Below are 18,861 nucleotides of genomic sequence, written 5' to 3' on the forward strand. Positions count from 1 at the left end.
AAGAATCTACCTTTTTGTCATTTATATAAATGATTGCGTTGTGAGCATAAGAGGTATGGTTAGTAAATTTGCAGATGACACCAAAATTGGAGTTGTAGTGGACAGCGAAAAAGGTTACCTCAGATTAAATAGGGATCTTGATCAGATGGGCCAATGGGCTGAGAAGTGGCAGATGGAGTTTAATTCAGATAAATGCAAGGTGTTGCATTTTGGGAAAGCAAATCTTAGCAGGACTTATACACTAAATGGTAAGGTCCTAGGGAGTGTTGCTGAACAAAGAGACCTTGGCGTGCAGGTTCATAGCTCCTTGAAAGTGGAGTTGCAGGTAGATAGGACAGTGAAGAAGGCGTTTGGTATGCTTTCCTTTATTGGTCAGAGTATTGAGTACAAGAGTTGGGAGGTCATGTTAGGGCTGTACAGGACATTGGTTAGGCCACTGTTGGAATATTGTGTGCAATTCTGGTCTCCTTCCTATCGGAAAGATGTTGTGAAACTTGAAAGGGTTCAGAAAAGATTTACAAGGATGTTGCCAGGGTTGGAGGATCTGAGCTACAGGGAGAGGCTGAACAGGCTGGGGCTGTTTTCCTTGGAGCGTAGGAGGCTGAGGGATGACCTTATAGAGGTTTACAAAATTATGAGGGGCATGGATAGGATAAATAGACAAAGTCTTTTCCCTGGGGTCGCGGAGTCCAGAACTAGAGGGCATAGGTTTAGGATGAGAGGGGAAAGATATAAGGGGCAACTTTTTCACACCGGGTGGTTCGTGTATGGAATGAGCTGCCAGGGAAAGTGGTGGAGGCTGGTACAATTGCAACATTTAAAAGGCATTTGGATGGGTATATTAATAGGAAGAGTTTGGAGGGATTTGGGCCGGGTGCTGGCAGGTGGGACTAGATTGGGTTGGGATATCTGGTCGGCGTGGACGGTTTGGACCGAAGGGTCTGTTTCCATGTTGTACATCTCTATGACTTTATGGTCAATAATGGCTAATCCTTGCAGAAAATTAAAAGGGCTTGTGGAATTTTTGACGGCAGTCAGTCTGGCATTCTGGTATATGTAGGTTACTAGACAAATGCAGTTGTCTTTGAGGTCTTGGCTGGCACACCTGACTTCAAGGAGAAAGTGAGGACTGCAGATGCTGGAGATCAGAGCTGAAAATGTGTTGCTGGAAAAGCGCAGCAGGTCAGGCAGCATCCAAGGAGCAGGAGAATCGACGTTTCAGGCATAAGCCTGAAGAAGGGCTTATGCCCGAAACATCGATTCTCCTGCTCCTTGGATGCTGCCTGACCTGCTGCGCTTTTCCAGCAACACGGTTTCACACCTTACTTCAACAAAGGTTCTGGAATTTACATATGAAAGAAGTGAAACCAAATGGTCATTCTATACAATGTGGAAAGTAACAAATAATCCAAGTCTTTTCAATATATAATTTCAGTTGCGTCACACTGTAAACTTTTGCTATAAATTCTGTGTCTTATGATCTTATATTCCACAACCACCTGATGAAGGAGCAGCACTGTGAAAGCTAGTGCTTCCAAATAAATCTGTTGGACTATAACCTGGCGTTGTGATTTTTAACATTATTTTTCTAGCTATATTATTTTACTTCCAGTTCTTCCAAACAATATCTTTTTCACTGCTGTTCTCATTTTATTAATTATCAAAACTGCCTGCTTCGCCTATCCACACCCACATTCTGCTCCCACTCCATTTGTCTTTTAAAAATGTGAAGTAATCTCGAGTATTTACCTTGGCCAGCATACAACCACAACTCTAAATCAAACCAATTTACCTCTATTTTGTGCTGGTATTTTATTAACTCATTATGATTGTGTTGACTTTGAGATAATGCAATTTTAGTTTACTACTACTTGACTTTACTACTTGATTTGACTTTTTATTCACTAATGTATTTTCCCAAACATACTGTCACAGGAAAGGGCAATACTTATTAATTAGAGGGTGGAATGATAACTCAATAATTCACATACTGCCTCATAGCACTAGGGACACAGGTTTGATTCCACCTTCAGGCGACGCCTGTATGGAGTGTGCACATTCTTCCTGTGTCTGCAAGGATTTCTTCCAGGTGCTTTGGTTTCCTCCCACAGTCCAAAGATGTGCAAGTTAGGTGGATCAGCTGTGCTAAATTATCCAGAGTGTACATGTATGTGCAGGGTTACAGAGATAGGGTTGGGGGGGAGGCAGCAGGTTGAGTCTGGGCTAAATGGGCTGCTCCTGCACGGTAGGAATTCTATGATTCAATGAAACTATGATGCTGCTCCATTGACTTGTAGCACAGTGGTAGTGCCCCTCAAGTTATTACATACCTCTGCAGCAGGTTGACTTTTTTTTTAAAATCCATTTTGTCCAGTAATACTTCTGGTACTCCAGTAATCAACTTTTGCCTCATCACACTAACATTTGACTCTGTGTGGCTCAGCTAATAAACTGGAGGTTATTCATCCTTTGACATTGCACACATTAATTTAGTCTGAGCTCTTCAGTTTTGTTCAGTAGAACCTCACTCTTCCTTGTAACTATCCTGTTTATTCCTTTATATGTAGTGACAACTGGACCACTTCACTCCAATTTATTGTCCAGTTTTAAGGAGATGTCCTTAACCCTGACACTGGACACTTAATGCAATCTTCTAAACTCTTGAGTCATGGCTGCAGAAAACAGCATTAATGTTGCCTCTAATATTCTCACATTTTAGTTTTCATTCCATCTATTTGAATGACCACCTGTACAAAGGTGCAGTGGGACATTTAGTTAATCAACCTGTAGTTTTTGCCTCATTTGAACAGGCAGCAAGAACCTTGAACGTGTTGAATAAGGTAAAATATTGTCTACTCCTGTCCTTCCCTTGAGACCCCATGCTTACCTGATTTGCAGTAACACCTAATTGCCCATGACAGCTGCTAAGAGCTGTACCACACCATAACCCAAGAGTTGTGACTGATTCTTCAGGATAAAAGTGTCCATGTAAGTTAATTCCCCACAATCGCTGTACAGCTGAATGTGCATTTCAAGGAGCTTTCATTCAGGGAGTTAGTGCAGATGTGTTTGTCCAGCATCATACTGCTCTCAGTAAACTCCCACATTTTTTTCTGTAAACTCTCCTGCACTTCTCAGTTAATGCTTTATTAAATTGTAATGTAAGAATATCAGAACTAGTCGACAATTTACCCCCTCAAGGCTGCGCGGCCATTTGCCATAATTGAGGTTGATCTCATTTCAGTCTCAACCCCACTTTCTTACCTGCTTTCCATAAACCCTTCAACACATTACTGTTTAATAATCTGTCTATCACCTCCTTAAGTTTATTCAATATTCCAGCATCCATCATACTCCAGGGTAGTGAATTCTATGAATTTACAAGAGAAGTAATTTCTCTTCATCTGTTTTAAGTCTGTTATCCCTCATCCTAAAACTATGACCTCTCAAGCTAGATTGTCCAACATAATGAAACATTCTCTCTATATCTACTTTGTCAATCCCTTTTAGCTTCTTATAACTCTGTTAGATCTATCTCATTCATTTGAACTCCATAGAGATAGGCCTAAAGTACTCTTTCTCTTTTCATAAGACAAACCTTCTTTTCTGAAATCAACGTAGTATGCCTCCTCTGAACTGCTTCCAATACATTTACATCCCTCCTCAAGTAAGGGAACCAAATTGCATGCAGTATTCCAAGTAAGGACTCACTATTGCCTTGTACAATTGGAGCAACACTTCTCTACTTTTACACTCTACTTCTTTAGCAAAATTGTCAAAATTCCATTGGCCTTTCTTATGACCTGCTATACTTGCTTACTAGTTTTTTTGTGACTTGTGCACGAGAACACCCAGATCCCTCTACACTAAAGCACTCTGAAATTTCCCTCCATTTAGATGATAAGTTGTTTTTCTGTTCTCTGGCCAAAATGGATAACGTTTCACTTATCGACATTATACATAATTTGCCAAATTTTGGCCCATTCACCTAGCATATCCATATCCATTTGTAAAGATCTTGTTTCTTCATTGGAGCTTACTCTCTCACCTTTTTAGTGTCCTCTGCAAATTTGACTATAGTACTTTTTATCCCCACATCCAAATCATTAATATAAATTGTACGTTGCTAGAGCCTGGGGACCAAATCCTTCTGGCACCTCAGTTGTTGCATCTTGCCAACCAGAAAAAGACTCACTTATTGCAAGTATACTTCCTGTTGGACAAAGTCCAAAGTCAGGTGACACCAGTTTATAGTCCAACAGGTTAATTTGAAATCACCAGCTTTCAGAGCAATGCCCCTTTGTCAGCTGAAGTGAGAGAGAAGCACACAGACACAGAATTTATAGGCAGAGAGATCAATGGGTAGAGAGATCAAAACATCATAAAAATGGTGTGACAGGCCAAATAATAGATCTCTCGGGGGACCAAGAGTTTTAGATGGTGTGAGTAAAGTTCAACAGCTAAATAATAAACAAAGCGATGACTAGTTCTTCATCGAGACACACAACAGCGATAGAGACCAAATTTGCACCCAAATATGCCTATGTTTTCTTGCACAAGTTTGGGCACGACATCTTGGCTGCACAGGATCTCCAGCCAACACTATACACCAGGTACGTTGACATTTTCTTCCTTTGGACTCGTGGTGAAGAATCATTGAAACGACTACATAGCTATATCAACAAGTTTCATCCCACCATCAAACTTACCATAGACTATTTGTCAGAATCCGTCTCATTCTTGGATACACTCATCTCCATCAAGGGTAGGCACCTCAATACCTCACTCTTATCGTAAGTCCACAAATAACCTCATGATGTTGCACTTCTCTAGCTTCCACTCTAAATGTGTTAAAGAAGCCATCTCTAAAGGACAAGCCATGCGCATACACAGGATCTGTTCACATCAGGAGGAACATGACAGACATCTAAAGATACTGAAAGACACCCTCATAAGAATGTGATGTGATGCTCAACTCATCAATTGCCAGTTCTGACTCACCACAGTGGAAAAACTGCAATGATCTCCTCAGAATATGATCAATACAGTTCCCTTTGTCGCTCAGTACTTCTCCGGAGCAAAGAAACTATGTCATGTTCTTGGCAGCCTTCAGCATCTCGCGAAGATGATCCTTATGCCTCCACTTTTCACCTTCAAACAATTGCCACACCTTAAACAGATAATCATTTGCAGCAAACTACCCAGCCTTCAAGGCAACATCGCACACACCCTGCCATGGCAACCTCTGTAAGACATGTCGGATCATTGACATGCATACTACCATCACACATGGGTACACCACCCACCATGTACATGGCAGATACTTACAAGCCTCGGCCAATGTTGTCTATCTCATACATTGCAGGCAAGGATGCCCTGAGGCTATATTGGTGAGACTACGCAGATGCTATGACAACAGGTGAATGGACACTGCGTAACAATTACCAGACAGGAATGTTCTCTCTCAGTCGGGGAACACTTTAGCAGTCGAGGACATTCAGCCTCCGATCTTCAGGGTGGCTCAGTGGGTAGCACTGCTGCCTCATAGTGCCAGGGATCTGAGTTCGATCCCAGCCCTGGACGACTGTCTGTGTGGAGTTTGTACGTTATCCCTATGTCTATGTGGGTTTCCTCCGGGTGTTCCGGTTTCCTCCCACAGACAAAGATGTGCCACGCTAAATTGCCAGTGGTGATAGGTACATTAGTCAGGGGTAAATATAGGGTAAGGGAATAGGTCTGAGTGGGTTACTCTTCGGAGGGTCGGTGTGGACTTGTTGGGCTGAAGGGCCTGTTTCCATACTGAAGGGAATCTAATTTAAAAAAAAGACTGCCTTTACAATACAAAACAATGCAGAATTGCTGAGCAGAAATTGATAGCCATGAAGATGGCCTCAACCATGATCTTGGGTTCATGTTGTGCTGTATGTAACCCCGCCACACTGTTCTGTAGCTGTAAAATCTTTTTTAATATCCTGTTTTGACAGTATCATCTTGATAAATTATGATTAGTTTGTACAGTTTTGGATTGTTTATTAGTTTGGTGAGGCCCTTGACATGCAACTCTTATACCTATCATGTCATTCCAGTCACTTGGTTTGTCTCCAGCACTACCTTATTTCTAAATTTTTGTAATTATCTCTCTACTTCATTTAATTGGATTGTAGGTCAACCCTTCGCTTGTTATTCAGCTGTTGATACTTTACTCACACCATCTAACACTCTCGGTCACCTACAGAGACTATTATCTGGCCTGTTGATGCTCCACTCACATTATTTGTATGATCTTTTGATTTTTCTGCCCATTAATCTGTCTGCCTATAAACTCTGTGCATGTGTACTTCTCTCTCACTTCACCTGATGAAGGTGCAATACTCTGAAAGCTTGTGATTTCAGATAAACCTGTTGGACTATAACCTGGAGTCGTCTGATTTCTGACTGTCCACCCCAGTCCAATGCTGGCACCTTCACATCGTACTTTTGGTTAGCTAATTCTCTATTCAAGCTAGTACATTACTGTTAACCTCACTTAGTTACCTTGTGTATTAACCTTTGGTGTGTTACATAATCAAATGTCTTCTGGAAATCTGCATCAACAGGATCCCCATTGTCCTTGCTTGTTACACCTTTGAAAAATTTAAGTAAATTAGTCAAACATGATGTATTGTGCTGTGCAAACATAGAACTGTGCTGACTCTGATGGATTGCGTTTTGACTTTCCAGATGTCCTGTTATTACTTGCTTAAATGATGGACTGTAACAATTTCCCAGCAAAGCATGTTAAACTAACTGGTTTGTAGTTTCCAACTTTGTCTCCCTCCCTCCTTTGAAAAAGGTTATATTAGCATTTTTCCAATCCAGTGGAAGTTTTCTGGCATCAAGAAAGGTTTGGAATGTCATAACCAATGGATCCACTATCTCTGCACCACTTGCGTTTAAGACCTTAGGAAGTAGGCCATCAGATCCTGGGGACTTGTCTGCCTTCAATCCCAACAATTTGTTCAGTACTTTTTCCCGAATGATGCTTGTTCTGAGTTCCTCCCTTTCCATAACTTCTTTGTTACCTGTTACTAGTTGGATGATACTGTGTCCTTCACAATGAAATGGAGGCAAAATATTGATTTAGTGACTCTGCCATTTCTGTGTTCCCCACTATTAATTCCCCAGTCTCATCCTCCAAGAGACCAACATTCACTTTAGCTACTCTGTTCTCTTTATAGTATTTAACTGTGCATTTTTATAATTGGTGTTGGTTTTCTTTGAAAATTTACCTTTACTCTTTTTCTTACATCTTAAAATAACTATTTGTTGATCTTTAAACAATTCTCAATCTTTCAGCCTGTCCCACGTCTTTGCAAGAAGATATTCATTAGTTTTTATGTTTATGATACCTTAAACATGCTTGCTTAGGCATGGATGTCTTTCTCTCTCTTACACTCATTCTTTCTTCCAAGAATATATTTTAAATGAGAGAAATTGAGTATCTCCTTAAGGATGTGCCACTGCTTATCAACTGTCCTACCTTTTAGTCTTCCTGCCCAGTCCACTAGTGCTAAAGCTATCCTTGAGTCTGTGTAATTACCTTTGATGAACTCAAAACCACTAGTGTGGGACTTCAGTTCCTCGCCCTACAACTGAATTTGAAATTCTAGCATGCTATGACCACTCTTCCCAAGAGGGTCTTTAATGTTAGATCATTAATTAATCTTATTTACCAAATCCAGAATTGCTTGCTCCTTGGTTGGTTCCGTAACATATTACTCCAAGAAACCATCTCCAGTGCATTCAGTGAACTCTCCTGAAAGTTGCCCTTGCCAATTTGATTAATCTGGTCTATGTGCATTTCAGAATTATCCATTATTACTGCTATACCTTAGTTAAAGCCCCCAGTAGGTCGTTCTCCCATAATGCCATAATTGTGTTCCAGCAAAACCTTGCTTAATAGAAAATCACTTAATATAAATAATGGGAAAAGTGGGGTTAGGGGCAGACCAGCAAAACATGTCACTCCCAATGGCTCAAAGATCACCCGAAAGTAGAATACAATGTATAGCACTGCCTGAATGAAGGTTAATATCATATTTATTAATGAAACAACTGTAAATTTAATACAGTACATTTTTAAAACAAGTAAGAAAGCTGCTCTCTGTACAGTATCTCAGAAAGCTGCTCTATTAGCAGCTGACATGGGCGCATGCGCAGAACGGCACAAAGACTGGCGCTAATATACTGCATGTGCAGAATAGCACAGAGACTTGGTGCAGACATCACTGCATGCGCAAAACAGCATGAAGACCAGCACCAATGTCACACATGCACCAAACCGCACAGACATGGCATTTGCTGACTGCTGCAATGATTTTGGTGCGGACATTGGTGCATGCGCAGAATGAAGCAAGTGAACTGATCCCCGCTGGAATCGTGCTATTGCCAATGGAGGTAAGAGTTCTCGAAAATACTGTTCCCCAATTCTTCAGTGATGTTATAGCTAAATCATGCTGCCATTTATACTGTGCTGTACTGTAGGTCTACTGTTTGGGGACCTAGAGATTACTTACACCAGGGATTTTTTTCCCTCTTATTTCTTATTTCTATCCAGTCTGAATCTATGTCTTGAAGGAAAATTCTCATTGGTTGAAGTATGCTCAGCACAAAGGAGAATGGATGTGATAATTGGAGGCCAGTAATCTCAGCTCCAGGCCATCACTGCAGGAGTTTCTCAGGATAGTGTCAGGACCCTCTTTTGGTGTGGAGGTGGAGTCCCTAACCCTCGCCTGAGTTGTTGCGGCTCAAGTGCCATGTATCCCAGAGGTGTGTAATAATATATCTGAACAGATTGATTAGAAAAATAGGTTAAATTTGAATAAAAACTCAGTAGCTTTCAAGGCCTAATCACCACCTTTTGTTTCATCAATGATCTTCCTTCCATCACAAAGATGGGTGCCAAGGTATTTGAGGATAATTGCAGTATTCAATTCCATTTGTAACTCCTCCGGTAATGAAGTGATTTGTGTCATTATGTAGCAAGACCAGAACAATTTCAAACTTGGGCTGATAACATTAGGCAAATAACATCGTTCTCATTTAATGGTTGAGCAATAACTATCAACAACAAGAGAATCTAACCATCTTGTGTTCAATGGAGTTACTATTGCTGAATCCTGTAGTACCAACATCCTGGGGTGGCGGTGGATATTGTTGATCAGACATATGACAATATCTTACTATCAAGGCAGGTTGCAAGCTTGAAAATTTGCAATGAGTAACTTTCCTCCTGTCTCCTCTTCAGTGCCTTTCTAGCATCTGCAAGGCAGAAGTCAGGAATGTGAAGATACTCCCCACTTGTCTGTTTCACTGTGGTTCTAAAAACATTTCAGAAGCTTGACATTATTCAGGACAAAGGAGCCGACTTGATTGTCACCCATCCACCACATTAACAATATGCAGTCTCCAAAACCAATGCACAGTGGCAGTAAGCTATGCTTTGTACACATCCTTCTTTAACAGCACTACTCAAGTCCATGATCTCTACAACTTAGAAGGTCAAAGGCAGCAGATGGAATACCACTAACTGCAAATTCCCCTCCAAACTACACAGCATCCTCACTTGGATTTTTATCACCCATCTTTCGTTATTGCTGGGTCAAAATCCTGGAAATCCTCGTGGCACCCTTGTCCTCAACCTTACTCCATATTGGCATGCAACAGTTCAAGAACGGGGCTCACCATTTCCTTTTTACATGCAGTTAGGGATAGGCAATAACAGCAATAAGTACTAGTCATATACCCAGAACGAAGCAGAAAGAACATTATACAAATAACGAAGGCAAAAAAGCAGCACTTTCTTTCTTCCCCTATATATTGACACTTGGGCCAAGCTCCCAGAATTTGTGCTTTGTATATGATGTACTCCATTTATAACGTTGGATAAAACTATTAACCATAGAGTTGAAGAAACGTGCTGGGTGTTATCAAAATGTAAAAACTTCCAGTGCAATTCAGGACATTCTTTACTAATATATAGGTGTGATATATTTTACTATGATATAAAAGGTGATATCATTGTTGTAGCAACAATATTAAAATGTATCTTTCATCTTAATTAGTGTATGACGTTGGTTCCTAGTTGTAGAAAATTCCAATCTAAATTTTGCTATTGATTGCATATAGAGTATACAATGTATGTTAACCAATTTGTGTGATATTAATGTAATGAATGAATGTGCAATTTGAATATATCAGAACTGACATGCAATAATTGGCCCATTGTATTTGTATTATTATTGTTCATTACATATTTCACCATGAGGTAATGTGCTATAATATTTTGACAAGTTAGTCTTTTGAGGCCAGTGCAGGCTTTGTTGAAATTTGTCCATGGTGTAATTTTCTATGTACTACAATGCCAGAAAAGCTGTTGTTGCAGGGCTCAGCTGGTACATGATTACGTAGGCCCCTGGGATGTGTAGGGTGGAGAGAAAGTTACGAAAATACATGAACCATAAACAGTGAAGTGGTGACAGCATGCTATGATTTTGAACGAATATCTCAACAAAAGATACTAAAAAATACTAATAGTAAAATATTTCTTTTTCAGGTCTAAACTGTCTTAATTTATCAGGCAGTTTATATTCCAGAGATAACCAAAAATGTTCTCATCTTGTTTGTGTAGTGAGTTCAAAAAGTAGATGATGAAAATATTTTCAGTCTTCAAAAGCCTAGCCTTTAACAGCAATTAATTCCAAATTAATTGCTTCAAAATTTATTGAGGTAAAATGTGTAAATTGTATTTTGTGGTTTTTATTTGGAGAATTAAGTCTATTGCATAAATAATGCTAAAAATATAAGTACAGCCTTTATATCAGAAACTGAAGATGTATTTTAGTCTAGACAATTGAACTAGTCATTATCAACACAACTGCTTAATTTTATTCAGTGGATTAAATTATAAGGATCATACCCATCTGCGAGACAAAATTGTTGAGTCGGCTGGTGTTTGTGCACTGTAGTGATTGATGTATATTGTTTCTGATGTGCAGATTTCGGGTGTTGTGCCACAACAAAAGACTCGCGTCAGCGTATGGCATAGTGCAGACTAGTCAGTGTTTTAATGCAGGGCTAGAGCCATTTTCTCCTCTTCTGTGTTCATTTGAATCGTGTGCTGCTGATTAGCTGAAATTCTGAATCGTGTATTCCAGAAATCACATTCCAAGTATTGAAAAACTACCATAGTCAGGCAAGCTTCTTTGTTTATATGGAAGATTTTCTGAACTGGAAGCTGAATATTAAATATTATGGTGAGTTAAGTCCTCTTGTGCTTTCTGGTTACATTGTTAGATCAACTTCAGTTGTATGGAGGCTAATGTGGCAAATATTTTATTTTTTTTAAAATTCGTTTATTTTTGCAACTGTTTGCTAAATAACTGTGGAACAAATTTTACTGCCAGGTTTAATTATTATTAGTTGTATAAATATTTTAAGACCCCATTATTTTGTGATTTTAATCTTTTTATTTGAATTATTTTGCTAAATTTAGGAGAATGCCATGTCTTGGTGACTGTAAAAGGAGTATGGAATTTTTGGTAGCTAGATTTTGTTGTTTTAAAATTGAAATGTGAAAAGGTTTGTAAAATGGTTGAATCCTTGTCTGTGTGAGAGAGATGCCAACAATGCTTCTGGTATGATAAAGCAGCATAAAAATTAGGCTGGTTGATTTGAAGATGAGAGAACCACAATGTGTAATGTATGGACTATTTTCTTAGTAAGTCATATCTGAAAATCATCTTAAGCAGTTGAAGATTAATGGTGTTTTCTCAAACTTAACTAAATGCAGCCTCCTTTTCCTTTTTCTCTACCTATCAGAACCAGGGTAACATAAAAAAAACGTACAAACCATATCTGCCTAAATTGAAATTTGCAGTGTCATAAATATGTAAAGCAGAAATGACAGGCGTAACTTAATAAAAGCATTTCTGTTCTATGATACGTATTCTTTCATCGATTATACACACTCAAGGCCAACATGACGTTTTGAGCTTACTCTTGTATCTTTCTGTGATCAAGTATCATATTTACTGGGAATTAACCAAAGGAATTTTTGCTATTCTACTTATTGATTAGGTTAATGTCTCAATGCTTCTTTAAAGTTTTTCACATATACTTTGGGTATCAATATCCTTCCCATGCAAGCATTCAGAAAAATGTGAACCTGCTTACTGAGGTTGTCTTGTGGTTCTGTAAGGTAAAAACAATGACTGCAGATGCTGGAAACCAGATTTTGGATTAGTGGTGCTGGAAGAGCACAGCAGTTCAGGCAGCATCCGAGGAGCAGCAAAATCGACGTTTCGGGCAAAAGCCCTTCATCAGAAATAAAGGCAGAGAGCCTGAAGTGGGAGAGATAAACTAGAAGAGGGTGGGGGTGGGGAGAAAGTAGCATGGAGTACAATAGGTGAGTGGGGGAGGGGATGAAGGTGATAGGTCAGGGAGGAGGGTGGAGTGGATAGGTGGAAAAGAAGATAGGCAGGTAGGACAAGTCATGGGGACAGTGCTGAGCTGGAAGTTTGGAACCAGGGTGAGGTGGGGGAAGGGGAGATGAGGAAACTGTTGAAGTCCACATTGATGCCCTGGGGTTGAAGTATTCCGAGGCGGAAGATGAGGCGTTCTTCCTCCAGGCGTCTGGTGGTGAGGGAGCGGCGGCGAAGGAGGCCCAGGACCTCCATGTCTTCGGCAGAGTGGGAGGGGGAGTTGAAATGTTGGGCCACGGGGCGGTGTGGTTGATTGGTGCGGGTGTCCCGGAGATGTTCCCTAAAGCGCTCTGCTAGGAGGCGTCCAGTTTCCCCAATGTAGAGGAGACCGCATTGGGAACAACGGCTGCAATAAATGATATTAGTGGATGTGCAGGTAAAACTTTGATGGATGTGGAAGGCTCCTTTAGGGCCTTGGATGGAGGTGAGGGACGAGGTGTGGGCGCAGGTTTTGCAGGTTCAAACCCAAATAGTACGATCTTGGGGTGGAGATAGTAACTTTTTTAAAATAGTTGATGAAATTCAAAATCCCAGTTATTTGTAATAGTCACAAGATTCCACTGTTTAAAATATACTTACTGTACAAGGTGTCAAAACAAATGCTACCTGCATAGAGTCATACAACACTGAGCCAGACCCTTCGATTCAACTAGTCCGTTCCACCACAATGCCCCACTAAACCGCTCCCACCTGCCTGTACTTGGCCCATATCCCTCCAAACAGTCCAATTCATGTACTTATCCAAATGCTATTTAAATGTTGTAATTGTACCTGCATCCACCAGTTCCTGTGGAGGTTTATTCCACATGCGAATCACTGTCTGCAAAAAAAAAAGTTGCTCCTCATGTCTTTTTTAACATTTTTCTCCTGTCACCTTAAAAATATGTCCCCTAGTCTTAAACCCCCCCCCCCCCTCGGAAAAGGAAAAGTCCCTTGCTGTATCTATACCCCTTATGATTTTGTTAATATCAATAAGGTCATCCCTCAACCTCCTATGCTCAGTGAAAAAGGTCCCACCCTATCCAGCCTCATTATAATTCAAACCCTGCATTCCTGGCAGCATCCTGGTAAATATCTTCTGAACCCTCTCTAGCTTAATAATATCCTTCCTATCGCAGGGTGACCAGATCTGGACACACTACTCCAGAAGAAGCCTTGCCAACATCCTGTGTAATCTCCACATGATGTCCCAACTCCTATACTCGATGATCTGAGCAATTAAGGCAAGCGTGCTAAACGCCTCCTTAACCACCCTGTCTACGTGTGACGCAAACTTAAAAAATTATATACATGAGCCCCTAGATCTCTTTCTACTACAGCACTACCCAGGGCTCTACTTTTAATTGTATAAGATTAGATTAGATTACTTAGTGTGGAAACAACAAGTCCACACTGCCCCGCCGAAGCGCAACCCACCCATACCCCTACATTTACCCCTTACCTAACACTACGGGCAATTTAGCATGGCCAATTCACCTGACCTGCACATCTTTGGACTGTGGGAGGAAACCAGAGCACCCGGAGGAAACCCATGCAGACACGGGGAGAACGTGCAAACTCCACACAGTCAGTCGCCTGAGGCGGGAATTGAATCTGGGTCTCTGGCGCTATGAGGCAGCAGTGCTAACCACTGCGCCACCGTGCCACCCACGAAGTTCTGCCTTTGTTTGTTTACCAAAATGCAAGACCTCACATTTATTCAAAATAAACCCCATTCACCACTTCTTAGCCCAATTAACTGAAATGATCAAGATTTCAACATCAATTAACAGGCAATTTGTGGTTGAATATTAGCTATAACTATATAAAATACAATCCATGTTGGCTATAGAGAAAATTTTGCTAGATTATGTGACCAGTTAATGTGGCACTGCAAGCATGTTCCAATTTATAATAGGCTATCATTGAGTTGCCCTCAGCTTTTTATGAAATAGTCAATTCAGACTTAATGTACATAGAATACATTATTAAAAGTTTGTCTAAAAATCATGAGTAGTAACCATTTTGTCACAGAATCAAATTGAATATTTGTTTTGGGGTATAGATGTTGGTTGAACAAACAAGCTATTACAATACGAACAAGACTTAGATTAGATTCCCTACAGTATGAAAACAGGCCCTTCGGCCCAACCAGTCCACACTGACCCTCTGAAGAGTAACCCACCCAGACCCATTTCCCTCTGACGAATGCACCTAACACTATGGGCAATTTAGCATGGCCAATTCACCTGACCTGCACGCCTTTGGACTTTGGGAGGAAACTGCAGCACCAGAGGAAATCCACGCAGACATGTGCAAACTCCACACAGACAGTTGTCCGAGGTGGGAATTGAACCCAGGTCCCTGGCGCTATGAGGCAGCAGTACTAATCACTGAGCCACCGTGGACTTAGTGCTGGGTTTCTTTCTTTAAGATATAGTTTTTCTCGCCTGTCTAGTACAAATCCTCACTCTTTTTCCTTTCTCATGGTTGAAGAGAACACCTTATATCCTATGTAAGCAAAACAGAATTGGGTTTAATTAGTTACTGAAGCGCCAACTCTTGTCATTGTGAATTCTAAAAATTTCAGAAGGGTAGAAAGAGCAAAGTGTGACAGAATAGGGAAAAAAGACTAAGACCTAAGTAAAAAACAAAGGCTGTAGTAATGGATACAGGAGAACTGCAAATTCATTAACATATTGCCAAAAGTGCAAGGTAAACTATTAGAAGCCATTGCAAGAGGAAGTAAAAAGAGAAATCTTTTATTTATTCTTTCTATGGTGAATAGTTTAAAAGGCAAAATTGTTTTCAGCAAATTTCCTATGTATTTGGCTAAGGTGCATGTGAAAGATTCATAAGGAAACAGAATACAACATGGAATTGAACTGACAGCTTAAGAAATGCAATGTGATGCTTGGGCGAGCTTGAATGAAGCCTATAGCAGTTAATACTTTTAAAACAAAACGTTCTATCCAAATGACCTGCGTGTTGAATTGAAAGAGAAACCTGTTCATTCTGTTGACCTAGTGCCTTAACTTACACAACTTCCTAAGAGACTTAAAAGGTGATTCTTAAAATTGTTTTTCATATTTAAAATTGCCCCCCAAAAAATTCGACACTAACTATAGATTAAGAGTATGAAAGATTGTTTGTTCTTTTTGTGTTTGTGAAATCATAGGTAAAATCCCCACTCCCCACTTGCCTGGAGGAGTGCAGCTCCCACAGCACTGAAGCTTGACACCATCTAGGACAATGCAACTCACTTGATTGGCACCACATCCATTAACATCTATTCCTTCCACCACTGATGCTCAGTAACGGCAGTGTGTATTATCTATAAGATGTTGTCAGAAATTTGCCAAAGATCCATAGATAGCACCTTCCAAACCCACAACCACTTCCATCTAGAAGGGTAAGGGCAGCAGATGCATGGGAACACTTCTACCTGCAAGTTTCCCTCCAAGCCACTCACCATCCTGACTTGGAAATATATTGCAGTTCGTTCACGGTCCCTGGATCAGAATCCTGTAATTCCCTCCTTAACGCCATTGTGAGTCAAGCTACAGCAAATGGACTGCAATGATTTAAGAAGGCTGCTCACCACCAATTTCCCGAGAGTAGCTAGAGGTGGGCAATAAATGCAGTCTAGACAGCATCCCATAAGGGAATAAACCAAAATAGATTTGGAGAACCTTTAGAGTTGATGCTTAACTGAATCAGAATTCTGCACATTTCATGTTGCACTGTTTCATGTTACCTTCTGTAATGCGCCACTTAGTTTCTTTTATGGGTCTCCAAAGGAATGTATTAATCTGATAGTATATCAAAAGATGGGTGAAAATCTGAGTTTGCAATGGTTTTGACGTGTTATTCTCGTAAAAGAATTGGTTACACATTCTTTTATTTTACGGCTGGGTTGAACCTTATTCATCTTCCTATGGTATAATTTGTGAACAGATAGCAAGATGGCTATGAATTAATATTTAAGGAACTCCAAGTTAAAGGTCAATGAACTAGGAAGAGCAGTTGAGATGGTCTGTGGCAAAATCTTTACAAAACTGTACAGGTTAGTTTTCTACTTGCTCAGATAAACTACATAGAATATCAATTTGTGTACACTGGTCAAAGACATCAAGAATAGAATGGATGTGTTTGAATTGGTGCAGAGGTATTACTTTATCTGCTTAGATGCAGGAATATAGAGCTGTCATAAAAGTTAATTGATTGGACTTTATACCCAGAACACAATCGTGCCAATCTGCAGTAATGAATGCTTTGCTTAGTTCAGTCTGACTTCAGCCTTTTTTTTTCCCTGGAAGGAATCAAGAGATATGGAGCAAAAATAGGGAAAAGGAGTTGAGGGACAGATTATCCATGATCTGATTGACTACTAGAATAGGTTAGCAAGCCGACTCCACTTCCTCGAGGGTCAGTTATTGCTTTCATAAATTCTGGACATCAAAACTATGAAGTATTACAATAAATGTAGCATCTAACTAGGAAAGGTTTTTGAGATAGATTCTAGGGAACCATGTAGACAGAATTGTGCTGAAAGGAGACCCCAAGTTGTCAAAAATATTAAATGGGATACACAAATTTAAGTGAGAAAGTGGAAACAAAGAATATGAATTCAGAACAGTGAAAATATAACTCTGAAAGTTTTATGTCACAAAGGAATTCCTTCTGCCAAACTTTTCTCTCCACATTCTGACGAGTCCTAGAAGATTTGAAAACTGCCAATTTATCACTCTTACTCAAAAAGAGAGGAAGACATAAAGCAAGTAATTGCAGGCCAGTTAGCTTTACATCTGCCATTGGGCACAATATTAGAGCCTATTCAAATGTAATTACAGAGCTTTTAGAAATACATAATACAATTAGCAAAATCAGCATAGCTTCATGAAGGGAAAATCATATCTGAAGAACTTAGTATGGTTCTTTACAGAGGTAACGAGCAGTATAGATGAAGGGGAACCAGTAGATCTACATTTGGATTTCCAGAAAGTGTTTGGTGAGGTGCCACACTTTACGGTACTAAACAAAATGAGAGCCCATGGGATTTGCTAGTGAGAGAGATGACGTGGGTATAGACATTATGAAGAAAGACTATAATGTACCTAAAGCAATTAGCATAGACAGAAAGGAGGTTCCGAGTGGTCTGGCAGGCTTTAACGTAGATAAATCTCTAGGGTTGGATTAAATGTATTCCATGCTGTTGAGTGTAGCAAAGGAGGAACTAGCAGGGGCGCAGGCAATAATTTTCAGTTCATCTTCCTGGTCACAAGAGAGGTGCCAGTGGACTGGAGGGCAGCCAGTGTGGTATTGTTATTCAAGAAGGGAGGAAAGGATAAACCAAGAAAACCTCAGTAGTGGGGAAACTATTGGAAGCAATTATTTTGTATTTGGAGAGGCCAAGGTTAATCAAGAACAGTCAGTGTGGCTCTGTTAAAGAGAGGTCATGTCTGACGAACTGGGTTGAATTTTTAGAGGTGACCAGGTGTTTAGATGAGACCAATGTGTTCACTGTAGTCTACTTGGATTTTATAAGGTCCCAAGCAAAGGTAGGAGCCCATAAGATCCAAGGAAATTTGGCTAATTGGATCTGGAACTGGCTGAGTGGCAGGAAGCAGTGGGTGGTGATTGAGGGATTTTTTTGTGACTGGAAGCCTAAGTTCAGTGGAATTCACAGGGATCGTGTTCAGGCCCTTATACAGTTGGTTGTGCTATAGTGCACGCTTCTTGGTGAATTGGTTATAATGCGATTGAAGAATTTAGACCGTTATTTATAGAATGCGAACTTTCCTTGTCTGTATTGGCAATAATGCAATTCCGGTCCCATTGGTTTAAATGGTGCTGCTATTACACGATTTTCTTAAAACTTGGGATTGCACGGGAATGAAACTATCATGTTACATATAAAAATAATTTATGTATAAAAATAATTTAGACTTGAATGTTGGAGAGTTAGAGAGTCAAACAGTGTATTCTTAAACTGAATTAGTCTTACTTTGACCAGTAAATTTGCAGATGATATGAAAATTAGTTAGGTAGTAAATAGTGAGGAGGGTATAGGTAGGCTCGTCAGATTGGTTGATCAGTAGCAAATAAAATTCAGTGTGGTCAAGTATGAAGTGATGCACTTAGGCAGGGGAATTCATAATGAATGATTGGACCCTGGGAAGCACTGAGGATCAGAGGGACCATGGTCGAGGACAAGTAGCTAAAGTGGTCGAGAAGGCAAGTGGGATAATTGCCCCTGTTAGCCAAGATGCAGAGTTAAAGAGCAGGATAATTATGTTGGAACTGTACAAATCATTACTTAGACCACAGCTGCAATATTGTGTGCAATTCAGTAATCCAT

The 18,861-nt window shown here is 40.1% G+C and overlaps 1 protein-coding gene across 3 annotated transcripts in view; it reads left to right on the forward strand.

Annotated features, from left to right (window-relative positions):
* The window catches only part of LOC122548888 (focal adhesion kinase 1), a 511,554-nt gene that overhangs the window by 87,774 nt on the left and 404,919 nt on the right, over positions 1 to 18,861 (forward strand). Inside the window, exon 1 of one of the 3 annotated variants that reach the window (XM_043687803.2) lies at positions 11,129 to 11,294. The exons of the other annotated variants lie outside the window; for them this stretch is intronic. Coding sequence (XP_043543738.1) covers positions 11,252 to 11,294 — 43 coding nt within the window. The 5' untranslated portion in view covers positions 11,129 to 11,251. Of the gene's footprint in view, positions 1 to 11,128; positions 11,295 to 18,861 lie in introns of those variants that run through there. 3 annotated transcript variants of the gene reach the window in all.

Source organism: Chiloscyllium plagiosum, unplaced genomic scaffold (assembly GCF_037043375.1).
Source record: "Chiloscyllium plagiosum isolate Xiang-an unplaced genomic scaffold, Cpla_swu_hap1 HiC_scaffold_4, whole genome shotgun sequence".
Lineage (NCBI taxonomy): Eukaryota > Metazoa > Chordata > Chondrichthyes > Orectolobiformes > Hemiscylliidae > Chiloscyllium > Chiloscyllium plagiosum.